Source organism: Pongo abelii, chromosome 13 (assembly GCF_028885655.2).
Source record: "Pongo abelii isolate AG06213 chromosome 13, NHGRI_mPonAbe1-v2.0_pri, whole genome shotgun sequence".
NCBI classification, from domain to species: Eukaryota; Metazoa; Chordata; class Mammalia; order Primates; family Hominidae; genus Pongo; species Pongo abelii.
Genome location: NC_071998.2, coordinates 125667494 through 125683965, shown reverse-complemented (window position 1 = coordinate 125683965; position 16472 = coordinate 125667494). Strand labels below are relative to the sequence as shown.

Here is a 16472-nt window from a genome sequence, read left to right as displayed (position 1 = left end):
CAATTTCCTCATCCACACAATTAGAGGAAGCCTTCCTTCCTCTCCTTTCCTGCGAGGCCTTTCCAGGGTTCACATGAGGCTCATTCGCACTAAAGTGTGCGTGACTGACCCTGGCTTCAGGATTGGCTCAGCTCATTCTCCCAGGGCGCAGAATTCCACAGAAGACAGGCTCCTTGCTCCTGGAGCTGAGGCACCCCAGCCAGAGGGCCAGGGAGGACCGCTTGGGCCACAGCTCACACATCCAATCCACCTGCCCAGCCTGGATGGCATGTGGCTTAGGCACTGCTGGCATCGCTCGATGAGGCAGCTGCAGGCCAAGGCGCGCATCGAGGCTCATGCACCGAGACCGTCTGCTTAGGTGCCTGTGGAAAGGGAGCTGAGTGCTTCGGATGGTCAGTGATACCTGCCATGCCGTAGGCCAGAGGGCAGGCAGTGAGCCGGTGCCACGTGAGCCCCACTGGACCAAAACATACTGCTTCAGAGTGCTCCCGGGCACTTCCTAAAGCCCCTCGGCCCTCGCTCCTGGCTTGACAATTATCACCCCTGTGCCACTTCCTGGGAACTGGCTGAAAGGTCAGGGGGTGACATCACTGGTCTGCCCCAAACCACCATCCCCACGATGGCCAAAGTCTTTCTAGAACATATATCTGCCTGCAGCCCTCCACAGCCCCCTACAGCTTCTCATTCTCCTGTCCTGGACCCCCAGGCCTCAGGACCCTTGGCTACGGAGGGAGCCAGACAGCACGGGCAGCGGCCAATCTCAAACCTGGACTCACAGGCACAAGCCATCAGAAGGTATGGGGCACACGACACACAGAAGCACACACAGGCACACATGCCGACGCAGCACGGGCACAGGGAGACACGAGGACACACGGACACACGCTCACACAGGGACAGGGACAGAGGGACACAGACATGGATGCACACAGATACAGGCTCAGACATGGACACAGATGTGCACAGAGGAACACACATGGACGGGGACACACAGGCTCACACAAGGGCATAGGAGTGCACGCTCACATATACACACAGGTTCACACACAGACACACAGGCTCACACAAGGGCATGGATGTTCACAGACACACACACATGGGCTCACACACACACAGACTCATACACACACAGGCTTACACACAGACTCATAAACACAGGCACACACACAGGCTCACACAAGGGTATGGGTGTGCACAGACACACACATGGGCTCTCACACATAGACTCACACACACACAGGCTCACACACACACAGGCACACACACAGACACACACAGGCTCACACACACAGGCACACACACAAAGACACACACACACAGGCTCACACACACAGAGACTCACACAGAAACACACGCACAGGCTCACACACACACGCTCACAAAAGGCCATGGGTGTGCAGAGACACACATACACGGGCTCACACACACACACACAGACTCACACACAGACTCACACACACTCACACAAGGGCGTGGGCATGCACACCCACACACAGGCTCACACACAGGCACACACTCACACAGGCATGGCACCCACACACTCTCACACACAGGCTCACGGGCTCACACGCACAAACCCTGGCTGGAACCCCAGCCATGCACGTAAGCCTGCCTGTCCCTTCGCTCCATGCCATTTTGGCTCCAGGCGCCCAGAGGAGGGTCTGGGGAGGACAACACGCCCCTGAAGGCCAGGCAGGGAGGAAGGAACAGCGCAGAAGGCGCCATGCCAGCCACCTCAGTCCTGGCCTTTCTGCCAAGAGCCCTCCAGGCTGGCCAGAGGGCATGAGAGGGTCCCCACGGACAGGGCACAGGGAGGCAGGGCCCTGAGCCCATGGGGCCAACCCCAGGGGGGTGACCACCAGCCCTGCCCTGACACCAGGCACACGGGCGGCGACCTAGGTCCGGCTCCGAGTCCCCAGGTCCCTGCCGGTGTGGGCACTGCCAGCGACAAGCAAGGCGTCCACTGCAGGAGGCAGACAGCAGTGGTGACAACAATCGGCTCCTTGTTCTCAGAAAGGCGGCCAGGCAGACCTGAGGGAGGGCAGAGGGGTCAGCAGGGAGGGCAGCACGGGGGCTGTCTCCAGAGTCCTGGAGGGAGGATCTCTGGGCTCTGGGGGACCCTGGAGACTCCCAAGTCCCAACAGAGGCCTGCTCGCTCCCCCAGCCTCACCCGCAAGGCTGGGCAGAGTGCAGGGGTCTGGCCCCAGGGCAAGGCTGGGGTGCCGGCTGTAGGGAGAGGGGCACCAGCTGCCCCCTCCGATAACGAGTTCGCAGCTTATCAGCCACGTCCAGGCTGCGTGGGCTCTGGCAGCCAGCCCCTCCCCTGCCCCCACCAGCAGCCGGCGAGCATCACTGCTTCCTAGGCAGGAGGCCTAACTGTCCACACGCAGGCAGGTCCTGGCCACTGACTGCGGCCAGACGCACGTGGGGACACGCCTCTCCCAGCCAGCAAGAGTGGCAGTGACCTCCCCTGTGACCCCATGGCCTGGGGGATGCCAGCCCAGGTCAGAGGGACCCAGGCGCCACTTGGGCTGGAGGCCCGTCAATCTGGGACCAGAAGTGGCCTGTGTCCTGCAGCCAGGGGGACCCTGACATGAGGAGGCCCTTTCAGCGCCACAGCTGGCATTTGTTCTTTAGAAACCATGTCCCACGGCAGCCACAGGCAGCCAGGAATGAGCCAGCAGGGGTCGAATGCCTGGCGATGGCCGTGCCTCACACACCTGCCGATCCTGCCGGCCGGAGGGAGGCCCAGGGAGGCCCCGGGACAGTGCAGCAGAACCACACACCTGTCTTCTGTCAGGGCTCCTGACACCTCTGTTCCTCCCTGTGGTCACTGCCCAGCATATCCCTCCATGCCCTTCCTGAGCCCTACAGCGTCTGTGGCTGCCGCTGACGGCCCATCTCCCCCACTGGCCTGGCAGCCCACGAGGGCAAGGACCTGCCTGTCACATCCTCAGAGCGGCTCTGGACAGAGGGGCCCTCCGTGAGCACTGGTGGCGCAGTGACCCAACTCTCCCCCGCCACCTCTCAGGGCTGGCACGCGGCCACCTGAACTGAACGAAACCCGCCTGTCTCGTTTCTTTTTGGAGAGGTTCAAGTTTTGCATTCTACGTCTGCTCCAAGGACATCCAAGAGTCTCTGGGCGACCCCCCAGGGGGAGGCGCGCTGCTGTCTGATGCAAGGGAAGGCAGAGTCAGCGAGCTCTGCCCTGGAAGCCTTCGATGACGCAAAGTGAAGACACAGGTGTGAGGACGAGACACTGGCTTTTCCCAGGCCAACTCCTACGCATCCTTCGTGACCCAATTCAAAAGCCCCAACTCCCTGCATGGCAGGGTGAGCCGCTAATGCCTCCTCTGTGTCCCTTCTGTCTCCAGTACCTCCTCCCACCACCACGCTCACGCACCATCTCCACCCCAGACTAGGCTCAGGGATACCTTACAGGTAAGACAACTAAGGCCCAGAGAGGGTTAAAACATCTGGTCCAAGGTCATATACCATCAAGTGGCAGCACTGGGGTCCATTCCAGGCCATCTGACCCCAAAGACCACCACTGCCCGCTTGAGGGCTGAGCCTGGCTCTACTGGGCCTTCCTGGCAGCCAGGAGGAGCCTGACGGATGTGGATGGATGGACAGACAGATGAACAGACGGACAGACAGCAGGCAGGTGGGAGGCATGCCACTTCCCTCGTGGCTGGCCTTGACCCCCACACTGCCACAAGTTTCAACAAGACATGCTTACCAGCAGAGGAAGGAGCCAGGTCCCCAACAAGGGCAGGCATTTGAGGCTGAGCACCCCTCCCTCTCTCAATCTGGGAATCTGAGTTCAAGGACTCCCAGGCTCTGTCCAGCAGCCGGCGGCAGCCACATCTCAAACACGCTGAGCACTGGTGGGGCCTCACCACAGGCAGGGGCATCCCCCCAGCCTAAGCCTCAGCCTCAGCTTCCACCCAGGGCCCCCAGGGATTCCAGTTGGCCCAAGGAATCCTCAAGGACAGTCCCAGACCCTCCCATCTACTCCCACTCCCAGAAACTGACACCGAGCTAGACACACAGCAGGACTTCCCTTCCCTGGAAACTGGACCGGCCTCCAGAAGGAGGGGGATTCAAGTCATGGTCACAATTTGAGAAATCAACTTTGCAAGGAACGGGCTCACCCGTCACATTTCTGAACCTGGGGGGTGGAGGGGATCAGTCGGCTGACCACGTGAATTCATGCCACGAACTTCATGAGGCTTATACGGCACCTGGCACTGTGGGCTCAGCAGCCACGAAGATCTAGGGCCAGCTCCAAGCCATGAGAGGGGGTGCCTGGAGCCAGCCCTGTGTTGAAAAAGACTCTGAGGTCTGAGGGCCCCACAGGAAGAGGAGCAGGGCCCATTTAGTGACATCCACTGAGGCTCCGGCCGGCCACAGGGGCACAGTGGCACACTTCCGGCCGTGGACTCTGCCTGGCATCCTTCCTTCTATTTTCCAAATGAGGAAATCAAGACGAAGAGGGAGGAAGGAACGTGCTCCAAGTCACAAAGTCCATGCGGCAGAGAAGACCCGGGCTGTGAGCATGCCATTGCCCGGCCCACTGTCTGCAGGGGCCTGGAGACCAGCTCTACGTTGCCGCTAAGGGGTGACGCCCCCTGTGATCCCAGCCTCGGGAGAAGGTAGGTCACACAGGACAGAAGGGTGGATGGCTCTGACCTTGTGCCCAGGAGACTGAGGGGAGGGAAGAGGAAGGCCCCGCTGCCCTTCCAGTCCTCACCACTCCACTGGGCCCGGGACGGTTCGGTGGTGCTGCCTGCCAGGCCTGTGCCCACTATCTGTGCCCAGAGTGACCTGGCACCCCTGACGAAGGCCCCGCCTCCCTGCCCTACACCTCGACCTTGATCCTGGGCAGAAAGTCCACGAAGGGGTGGGGTAGGGGCAGTTCCACCGCCTCCCGTGGACTCTGCTCACAGTCAGAGCTGTTTTCCTCCCTCTGGGTGGGGAGAGGGGCGAGAAGCCATCCAATAGCCTGGTACTCACACAGGGGGCTCCCGGGCAAATGGCGCCTAAGCTGCCCACAGGGAGAGGCAGGGACCAAGGCAGGGCCACAGGGCACTACAGGGACAGACCAAGGGGCATAGGAATAGGCGGTAGGGAAGGGCCCCAGCCGCTCCTCCCAGTAGTGGACACACCCCGGGAGCCCCGGGGTGGGGTACCGCACATGGGCGCCAGTAGGAGTCACACTCCAGACCTGGGCAGGAAGGAGAGGGGACATCAGGCCAGCTGGGGGTGGCCAGGCTGCAGCGAGGCCCACCCCCAGCCTGAGCTCCTCACAGGGTTAATTATTCCCAGGCCAGCTGACCATAGCCCCATGCTCACAGGGGTCCCCACCAGCACGGACCTGGAAGCCAGCCAGCAAGGGGCATGCCAGAGGAACCTGGTCATACAGTCAGACCCTTCAGAAACCCTCCAGGGAAGCCCCCCGACTTATGCCCGCACGGGCATCCCTTCCCCCACACCCTTGGCTGGAACCAGATGCCCCTGGAGAGAATCCACCCATTCTCTCTGCCTTGATTCCTTCCCCACTTCCCACCCAACAAACTCCTACTCATCCCTCAAAACCCAACTACATCACCTCCTCTGTGAAGCTTCCCTGACCTCTCCCAGGCAGTTTACAGGTGAGACAACTGAGGCCTAGTGAGGTGAATTTGCTAGCCCAGGGCCATACAGCCTGTGACTCAGAGGGGCGCTCACTCATCGCATGGGGCAGCCTACCTCACCAGTTAGTTTTAGACATGAGAAAATCAGTGAGAGGTGCCTAATGAGGTGGGAGAGGCTACAGAGCCATGTGACACTAGGTGGAGGCCTGGCCTCCATGCTGGGGACAATGGGGTGCCATAGAAGGTTCCAGGCAAGGAAGGTCAGTGCCCGAAAAGGACTAGCCTGGCCTTGAGTGATAACCGTCATGGGGACTGACCCCACTCATCTGTGGCCCCTACTGCCTCTCCTCTGCCATGCCCCCAGGCCACCACTTCCCCATTATAAGCTGCACATCCCGAAAGTGCTTCACCACAACATGCCCAGTCCACATCCAGACCCAGACCCACCCTGGCTAGCTCAGAGCCCATGGCTTCCTGGACCCCAGCAACCCAGGCCCTATCCCAGCCCAAGTCCTGTCCCCTCAGCTGGGGAGGGCATAGAGCCATTTCCCAGGGAGCTGGTCCCCAGGATGCCACCCTGACCAATGGCCAACAGCATATCAGAACAAAGCCAGGGTGCCAAGAAGGCAAGGCAGAGGCTTTGACAGCCAGAGGGCCCCCGGGAAACTGAAGCCCACAGAGGGGAAGGGACCTGCCCAGCGCTACACAGCAGCCTGGTCAGAGAGCAGCCCGACCATGTAGAGAGCTGAGTTCGAGGGACGGCTCAGCACACACCGCCACCGCCACAGCCCATGCTATCACTGCAGCAGTCAATGACACTGCTGCCCAACGCCCAGTCCTATTTCTGAGGAGCAAACGGTCACCAAGGTGGTCCTCTGGACACCAGGCCTGGGTTGACAGGAAACCAGGAGCTGGATGCGGCCTGCCAGCCTCTCTCCAAGGCACCAGGTACATCCTCCCCAAGCACAGGCTCTGAAGCCACTGCTGACAGGCAGGAGAGGTGCTTTTGATCCCACTCTCTAAGTCAAGCCAGCCCTTCCTGCACACCTGTACTGGGTGCTGCAGGGATGCCCTCGCCCCAGAAGGGCCCTGCCCTCAGGAAGCCTGGGAAAAAAGAGGCTGGATGGGTGGCTGGCACGTGGAGAGCTCCCACCCGCCAGGCACCTGCACCAGCAGCGGCCTCAACGCCAAACACAGGCGTGGGATCACCCCATGGCCCTCAGGCGGAAGGAAACTGGGCAATAGTCAGGCACAGACCCAGCAGGCTTGCCAGCAGGAGCTGAATGCAGGCCCTGGGCACCAAGTCCAAAGCTGCAGCCCCACCCCAAGCCCTGTACCGTGCACACTAAGGGGGCTGCTAGACAGCAGGTGGGCTCTGGCTGGGGAGGAAGGCTGAGCCTGCACAGGTGGAGAGGGCAGAGCAGGCAGAGGGAGTCCCGGCAGAGGCACAGGGCGGCCCAGGCCCGAGGGCGCCCGATTCAGAGGGGCTCGGACACAGCAGCTGTTGGGAGCCCACCCCAGCGACTCCAGCCACCTGTGCTGTCACTGCCTGACCTCTGCCCAGGGCCAGTGTGGACACTTAAGCTAAATTGGTCAATTACAGGGTACTTAGATCCCTCCCCGGGGCTTACCAGCCTCACTGCATTCTGGGCTGTAGCACCAGGAAGCCTGTTGAATCAGTAACCTCATTACAGCCGGCGGCCGCACCCGGGGTTGTCTTTGAACTCCGAGGGTTTATCCATGGCGGCTGGAGGATTTACACACGGCCTGGCCCAGGCCCAACTCACTCTCCCCTCCCCTCAGCGCCAGGGGCTCCAGACCCCGCACGCACGGCAGCAGTCTGCACCGACACCCATCACCCCCAGCCCTGGCCCCGGGGTACAGCTGGGGAAACCGAGGCCCAGCTGGAAACTACTATGGCTTAGACGGCCAACAGAGGTGCAGGGAGGCCAGGCACGGCCTCTGGGTCACCTCAGAGGTAGGTCTGTGACCAAGGGCTTCCCGGCGTCCCTCACCCCAGCAGGCAGTGCCTGGAAGAGGCACTGGGGCTGAAGCCAATCATCAAAGACAGATGTGGGCTGTGCAGGACAGACCCCGTGGCAACTTCTCACACAGAGACCCTGAGAGGCTCTGATCCCCTGAAGGACCCCTCAGTGTCCCACTCCCCAGCCCCAAAGTCTGGTCCCCTCCATGGTCTCAGCATCCCTGACCCAGCCCCAAGAGGCCCGGCTGCTCTGCTCCCCCTGGACAGCCTGTCCCCCACTTCATCCAGTGCCCGGGGAGTGCAGGGGGAAGCCGGGGGCAGGGCCAGGGAAAAGGTGCCTCACCCATACCCATGCCCGGGAAAGACGACCCCAGGCCAGCCCAGGGACCTGGCCTAAGTCCCCAGGAAGATGCTAGGAATCCTCCACCCCCTTCCCACGCTGCCATGCTGAGGAGCCCAGCCAGGGCAAGGGTGCAAGGCCATTCATAGGGGCCCCAAGGCCCACCTGAAACCAGTGAGCCACCTGGAGAGAGTCACTTCCTCCTTCCAGGCCTCACCTGGCTGCCTCCAAGCCACCCTCTGCACAGCACTGGTGGCCTCATTCCAGCCACGAGCACCATGCTGGGATCCCCCAGTCTCTGGGCACCCATGCACCTACGCCCGGCACACAGGCCCTACCCAGCCTCACCTCACACACGAACCCCCTCCTGGTTCCAGCCCTGCAACCCCACCCTTGCGTCCTCACCCCCTTCACCCCCTCCAGGCCAGACCTTGCTGTCCCTACCGCTGGGCACCCCTCCCCCACCCCTCCTCCACAGGCAGCAGGACCAGGCCAGCACCCAGTGGGCGCTCCCTAAGCCACGTGTGGACAAGCCCACCAGCAATCCCCGCCTCCCCAGCCAGGGCTGTCAAGGCTCTGCCAGGGCACCCTGGGAAGGCTGCGGCCAACACCTGCATGCATGGGGTGGGGCGCGTGTGCTGGGTTAGGACATCAGAAAGAACTGTGCCCCTACCCTGCCCTGCCCTAGGACCCGGGGGTCCAACCTCACTCCGTCCACTCCCCCAGGTACCTCAGGAATTTGCTGCAGACAGTGCTGCCCTGGTGGCGTGAGGAGGTAGGCAAGCCACAGTTCCAGGCTGGGCCTCTGCTGCTCACCCAACTACAGCTTTCCACCTGGGAGTGGGGGCTTCTCCTAGCCAACACCCCAAGCCAAGGACAACCCTGGAGTGAGGATCAAGAGGTCACCACTCCTTAGAGGGCCTTCAACCAGCACAAGAGGCCGAGATGCCCAGTCCCAGGGCACAGAGCTGGCATGGTGAGACCTCAGCCCTCCACCAGTGTCCCCACAGAACAAAAACCTCACTCACTCCGGCCAAGACCAGCAATGGGGCTCCCGGGAACCAGCATGGGGCACAGACCCAGCCTGGTCGGTGAGCAGCCTCTGAGGATGCTGAGAGGCAAGAGGACCTGGGGCAGCACAGCCTCCACCCTGGGGACAGGTCCTCCTAGCTGGAGCTCAAGGCAGCCCCTGCTAGTCAAGTGCCGGAGAAAAAGCAGGCCCCGTAGCGGGACACAAAGGCTGGCCCACAGACCTCACCCAGGGTTCAGTGTCCCCATCCACTAAGTGGGCTTGTCTCTGTGACACCTCCACAAGGTCCCAAAAATAAAGTCCCTGGCACGCAGCAAGCGCCCGCTGCAGCCATCGGCACCTTCATGGGGCAGGGTGAATCCTGGACAAGTTGGGGTAATTTAGAAAAAAAGGAGGCCAACAAACCCAGCAGGGAGCACCGTGCTCCTTGGGGGACCCCATGAGGCCTGGCTCACTCACGGGCATGCCAGGACACAGGCCAGCGGCCAGCAGCGCCAGGTGAGAGCCTGTGACTCCGTGTGTGTGCAACGGTGAGCGTGCACACACCCAAGCCCAGCACGCGGTCCGCACCCGCTCTCCCCACGGCGGCCGGGCCAATTTTCCTTAGCTGCTTTCTGCTCCATTTCACGCTCATTCAGCTGCTGAGCTAGACAATTGCTTTGTAACTCTAGGGCGCAATTTCCCTGTCTGTGAGGCGCTGGGGCACAACTGCTCAGAACATCTCGCACCAGGCTTGGGTGGGTGTGCAAAAACCGCGGTCCCTCGCCCCACCTGCCTTCTTGGGACTCTGAGGAGGGTCCCTGGAGCAGCATAGGGGCTGGTCCCAAGGACCCAGCAGCAGCGAGCGCTCTCCTGTGGCAGGCCTATATCCACAGAAAGGGCTACCTCAGTGTCCCCGATGTCCTCTATTCCTGAGTCTGTTCCTCCACACCTGACAGCCCCCAGCGACCATCATGGCCTGTTCTGGTCCAGTGGTGGAAACCTGGCCCCACCTGACCCAAGCAGGAGGCACAAAGAGGACCTAGCCACAGGCTAGGGGAAACACCCCACAAACAGACTCCCCGAACTCCCAGCCAGCCTATGACACACCAGGCTGCCTTCTCCAGCATTTGGAAGAGCCAATGAGTGTGTCCATTTTCCAGATGGACAGCCAAAGCCCCAAGAGGCCAAAGAGCAGACCAGGCAAGCAGCGAGAACAGAAGGCCCAACCCCAGGTGGCCTGACCACTCGCCCAGCAATGGGACACCGCCTGTCAGAACCTCTTCCTGGGAAGGTGCTGATCCCTGCAAAACCACGACTATCTCCATCCTGCAGGTAACAAAGGCCCTGAATGGGAGGGGGCAGAGAATAGGAAGGAAGGATGAAAGACGGAGCTACACCCTATAAAATGGAAACATACGGGCAGGTGGGCAAGGTGCAGGGGGAGGAGGGTGATCCCTCTACCCACATCATACCACCCTGAAACCGATCAGCTTAAGAATCTCAGGACAAAGGTCTGGAAGGTAACCCCCAAATGGACACCAGCCCCCAACAGCCACAGGCCAGCCCCCCAGGCCCTTGTGGCCCTAGACCCCAGCCTCATCCCTAGACCAGCAAATGGCCAATTCCCATGAAAACACACCAGTTAACGGGCCAACCCAAGGCCCTGGCCACCAAAGCCAGCTAAAAAATACAAACTCAAGCCTGGCAGAGAAGGGAAGGAGGGGCAGGTCTTGGCTTGCAAAGCCCGGGTCCCAGGGACACTGTCCCAGCCCTGAGCCAGCTGGGGGTTGTGGAGGGCCTCTGCCCTGTGTCTGCCGGGACAGCTGTGCCCTCTTCTCCACAGGACAGGCATTGCTCACCACTCGAGGTCCCAGCCCTGAAACATCTGACACATGGCAAAACCAAACATCACCCAAGAAATGAAACTCCCCAGGCAGCCTCCACTGGCACTGGGTGGACATGTAAGGCTTTCACCCCACCCCCACACCACCTTCCATGCAGCTGAGGTCTGTCCCACCCTCTCCTGATGCCAGAGCCCCCTGCCACATGCACAACCAGCCCCCAGGGGCAGAGGGGCACACCCCTAAGTACCCCCTGTTCCCACAGTAATTCCACAGCAAACCCTGCAGACACCCTTTCCCAGGGGAGGAAACAAAGACCACTGACAGCGACCTCCCACACAGCCACGGGGGAGAGGGGGCAGGGGCCAAGAGAGGGCAGTCAGAGGGGCCTCCTGGTGGAGGCGAGCCCCCCACAGGCCCTGAAGGACAGGCACAGCTGGAAGAACCACCAGGTGCTGGCAGAGCTGGGAGCCAGTCACAGCAGCTGCCCGTGAGACCAGGGCTGCCGGCTCAACCTGCACCCCACACCCCAAGGGACTCAGAGCACCCGCCCCCCACCAGCCTTTCCTAGGGGCCCAGCTCATCCCATCCACATCTGGGCAGAGGGTCACAGCTGCATGCTCGGGTCCAGGCCCAGCAGCCAGCCCTAGGCAAGGTTGGAGGCTAGCAAGCCAGGGCCACCATCGGACTGGGCCATTTTTCTCCCCCTGACACCTCCCCAGTCAACAAACAGGGCCCCTCCAGAGTTTACCAAAACAAACACCCTGCCATCGGGCAGCGCCCGCGCTAAAAGACGCCCTCGTCAGGCCCGAGCGGGACTCCAAGCCCAGCCTCCTGAGAGTCACATGACCCTGTTATTTCGGGAGGCCCCGGAATGTGCTCTATTTTGGGTCCCAAGGGCTCTGATGTTACCAGAAGCCCCTCACCCAGGCGGCAAGCTCACCCAGGCCCCCGAGTGCCCCAACTCCAAGAGTGGTCAGCGGGCCTACAGCTTTGCCACCGGGTCTCTCCACAGGCGCATGGGGTCTCATGTGGTCTGAGACCTTTGGACTCTGTGGACGCTGCCTGAGTCCCACCATTCAGGATGAGGCCAGCCGGGGCCTTCTCCCCGGCAGGCGTGGGGGCGCGGCCAGCCCCAAGCAGCAGGGCCAGGAAGCTGGGGCTGCCTCTGGCGAGTCCCTCGGCCTTGCTTTCCTTCCAGATCTGGACGCTGGACTCATCCCTGCCCTCACTGAGCGGCTCGGTGGGCACCGACTGGGATCCTCCCCCGGCCCACCAAGCCCAGCGGCAGTGAATGCTGGCAGGAGGAAGCCCTCTCTACCCCAGACCCCAAAAGCGGCTGGGCAGCTGTAAGGGGTGGCCGAGTCTCCCCAGCAGCTCCAGGTCTGACCGGTCGGCCAGCCGGGCCAAGACAAGCCAGGCCCTCCACCACTCACCCCGAGGAGGGATTAGGCTATGTTGACAAAAGGGCTTAGACAAGTAGCCGCTTAAATGGACCTTCGACTGCTCTGGACTTCAGAGCTGGTCACAAGCTTAGAAAAAAATAAAATGTAATCAGAGCCCAGGACTCTCTGCTCAGCCCTGGGGCGTGGGCTGCCTGGGAGGCCATGGGCCAGTCGGGAGAGCTGCTGCTCAAGAAGACTCCTAGCTTCCTTGTGGCAGGGGAGTGCCCAGGGAGATCCCTGGGGCAGTGGCTCGGAGGCACGACCTCTCCTCCTCACAGGGACTCCAGCAAGCGACCATGGCGACTGGGCACCCCTTGCTCCCTCACCCTACATCCACCAACTCCGTGGACTATCCCTGTCCCACCCAGAGCATTAGAAACAGGGACCTGTTCGGTTCTGAGTACTCAGCTAAAGTGCAACCAGCCAGGCCCCTGCCACGTCCAGGGGCCAGACACTGAGCTGAGCATTCTTGTTCCAGAGGAATCGTCTGGGAGAGCCTAGCTCTGTGTGTGTGGATGTGTGTGTGCACACGTGTGAGTGCAAAGCTTTAATAGGGAAAGGCAGCCCCAGCCCACTCCACACTGCACTCGGTCACAGACAGCGCAGCATTCCCTCCTGTCTCACACAGCAGTACCACGAGCTGGGGATGCTAATCCCAAATCCACCACTTTGTATCCTGGGGGCCCAGCCTCTCCCAGCCAGTTTTCTCATCTGCAAAATGGGCATGAGCGCCCACCGCTGGAGGCTGAGCCCTGGAGCTCATTCAAGGCCTCGAGCCCACCACTCCATCATGACAGAGGCAGGGAGTAAGTGTTAGGTCTGACAAACCTGGAACCCACCGCCTGCCCCGGTTACGGGGCAGCACACCTGCCTGTGAGCAGCAGAGGTACTCAGACTCTCATCCTCACATCCAGGAGGGGCTAGGTCCATGCTGGCTCCCCCTGATGCCCCATCTCACTAAACATCCCTGCAACTACACTGGCTTCTGAGCACCTCCTGGGGTGGCCAAGCTGCACCCCAGGCTGCAGGGAGGGTGCGCAGGAGGGGCTACGGATGGCGGGGGCTTCATTCATAATCAGCTGTTTCAATTTCCATTCAGCACAAATCCTTCACCCGGCCTGACAGCCTGGCTGCCGTCCCACCACCAAATTAATATCCTTCCCGGAGCTCATTTATAAAGTCTCCCCCTTCTCACTAGCTTCCAAACCCTTGGGAGGGCAATGGGTGGGGGCCCCAGCCATGCCCTCTCCCCCTCCTCGGTAGGTCTGGGGCCTGGAGTTGGCGGGCAGTCTGGGATAGGAAGCTACCGGGCGGGATGGCAGGAGGAGGAGGGAAACTGACCCTCCGCGCCTCTGCGCTGTCCTGCTCACAAATGGAGAGCCAGCCTGGGAGAACACCCGGGGGTGCCAGAGTGAGGGGCCCCATTTCTGGGATGGGGCCTTCCCAGGTCTGACGTTCTGTTCATACAGCCCCCGGAGGACCCTGCCCACCCGGGCGTGGGCTGCTTTGGGAATAACAGGGTCCCAGTCTGTTTCCTGGGCGGACACACACCCAAGGGCCAGCGGCCTGCTGGAAGCCGCAGCCCGACGGGCGGGCGGCGCAGAGGCCGCTCGGGGCCCAGCGCGCCGTCCCGGTCCCCAGGCCAGAGAGGCCGGAGCCGCGGAGCGCAGAAGTTGCTCCTCCCGCTCCGGCAGGGTTCCTGTGCGGCGCGGCTGCAGCTGGGCGCCGGGGCGCAGGCGGCCGCCGGTGAGACCCCTCCTCGTCCCGGGCGAACCTGCCACCCGCCCCCCGGCCCCGCCGCCCGCCCGCTGCCCAGCCCCGCCCGGGCCCCGCGAAAAGTTGCCCCGGGTCGAACCCCCCCGGGCCCGGCGCCCGAACTCACGCGAAGGTCGGCAAGGGGTCCGAGCGGGACCCGGGCCGGCGACCCCCGCGCGCGCCGCTAACGCGCCCCCGGCCCCCTCCCGCCCGCCGGCCCCCGGCCCCGTCCCCACCCGGCCCGGCGAGCACTCACCGAGCGGCAGGAAATGTTTGGTGTCCATGTCTGCGACTAACTCATGCCCGGCCCGCGGCGCAGGCAGCGGGCGGCGGGCGCGGCGGCCCCCGGCGCGGCCGGCCCGGGCCCGGGCGGCGGGGAGCCGGCGGCGGCGGTGGCGGCGGCGGCGCGCGGAGGCCGCGGCGCGGCGAGTTGTTGCAAAAGTCGCCCAACAATGTAAACTACTTGTGTCTGCGCGCCGCCGCCGCGCGCGCCCGGCCCGCGCCCCCGCCGCCGCGCGCCCGCGCCGCGCTCCGACCGCGGCGCTGCGGCGCCGGCGGGGGGGTGGCGGGGGGCCCGCGACGGGCGCTGACTCGGCGCAGCGCCGCCGCCACCGCTCGGCCCGCGCCCCGCCCGCCGGGCCCCGCCCGGAGCGCGCCCCCTCCGCCGCCGCCGCCCCGCGATCGCCGCCCGCCCGGCCGCCGAGTTGCGAGCGCCGTGCAAACTTGCGAGTTCGCCTCCGCCAGGGGTTCCCGGGAGCCGCGAGGAGGCGGCGTGGGAGGGGGCGGGGCGCAGAGGGAGCGGGGCGGGGGCGGGAGCAGAACTCCCTCCCCGGGCCCGCCACACACTCGCGCACACACACACTCGCACGCAAGGGCCCGGAGGAGGCGGAGAGCCGGGCCGGGAGCCCAGCGGCCGGGCCATTGTCTGCGCGGCCACACAAAGCGGCCGGGCGGTGGCCGCGAGGGGTCCCCGGCCCGGGCCCGGCAAGCGCAGAGCGGGGCGGGATGGCCGCGGCACCCCATACCTCGCACCCCGCCGCGGCGGACACGTGGGGAAACTGAGGCCCGGGAGTGGCGATGAGCCCCAACGCCAGAGGACGAGCTCCTCGTCCGGGGAAGGTTTCGTCTTCCGAACGCTACCCCCCGGTCCACCCCACACTTTCACGCCCTACCCCCACGGAGAGACCCAGGAGCCCACCGGGAACGAGGAGGGGCGCGCGCTTCCCCTCCTCATCGACCCGCACTCCTGGGACCCCTCTTCAAAGGCACCAGGCTGAGCAGGCGCTGCCCGGAGTTGGACATAGACTTTGTGGCCGGTGGCTATTTTTATGCCCTGGGTAGTTCTCTGCCTGACTTTTAAATTCACGATTTGTTTGAAAACGAAAGGAAGCACTCCTGCCCCGGGACAGCTCGGGCCTCCTCCGCGCCGCGCGCCGCCCGCCGTCTCGGGCGGCTGGAATTCGGATTTGGGTGTGAGCTACCTGCACGCCGCCAAGCCCAGCCTTCCTGAGCAGGCGCCGAGGCGCCCCGCCGCGCCCTCCCTCCGCACCCCCACCGCGAGCTTGCTGCCCGCCTAGACCTAAGGGCCCGGGCTGCGAGGCACAGGGGCTAACCAGTCACGCAGGCTGCGCGTGGTGGCCCGGGTCAGGGGACGCTAATGGGGAGGGAGGTGAGGAGGTGATGACCGCGTGTGGACAGCCATGACACGGCCCAAAGATAACAGCCCGAGACCAGAGAGGTGTCCTGCTGCCTGGGTGCCCCTCAAGTCGGGCCACCCGGAGCGGGGTTCCACGAGGGCTCCGGTGGGAAGTCTTGGTTCCACTTGGGACAGAAGTGCCCTGCTTGGGCAGCCCACCCCCAGCACAGCCAGAGGCCAAGGCAGCCCTCTCCCCCTGCCCCTCTTCACTGACCCCTGGGCCCCTACCAAAGGCCACCCTGTCCCCCTATTCACACACCCTGTCCAACAGGCAGCCTGCCCCACTCCCTCCGGGATGAGGGCCCCTGTTGACACCTGGTCCTCACCCACTGTGGCCACAGCCACAACAGACCCACTTCCCCACTGCACATGGCATGCCGGCCCAACCCACTGCCCTTCTAAAACTGAGTTCCTCCTGCCAGGGAGGGGGTCGGCAAACACAGGATAGGACTGAGAAAGAGTCGCCGTAAGCGCCAACATACACTGCACAAGTGCCATGTGCCTGCCCCGTTCCAGGCGTGTCTCTGTCACTGCTTGGGCCCCTCCTGACTGTACTCAGGTAGGGGGGTTGGGGGGGTTCCCAGATGGACAAGGCCTGGGCCAGATTGCAGGTCCACCTCCTACCAACCGTGTGGCCTGGCTGGGTCACCTCCCTCCTTGTATCTCAGTTTCCTCGTCTGTAAAGTGGGAACGACCCCTCCCTCCTCACTGAGTCACTGAGATACTAAATGAGATAATATGGAGAGTCTGCACTCAGGAGGAG

The 16472-nt window shown here is 63.2% G+C and overlaps 1 protein-coding gene across 1 annotated transcript in view; it reads right to left on the bottom strand.

The window, feature by feature from the left end:
* RXRA (retinoid X receptor alpha) overlaps positions 1 to 14474 on the bottom strand; it is a 114723-nt gene extending 100249 nt beyond the window's left edge. The window contains exon 1 of the mRNA XM_054520868.2: positions 14270 to 14474. Coding sequence (XP_054376843.1) covers positions 14270 to 14297 — 28 coding nt within the window. The 5' untranslated portion in view covers positions 14298 to 14474. The remainder of the gene's footprint in view (positions 1 to 14269) is intronic.
* Positions 14475 to 16472: the final 1998 nt, after the last annotated feature.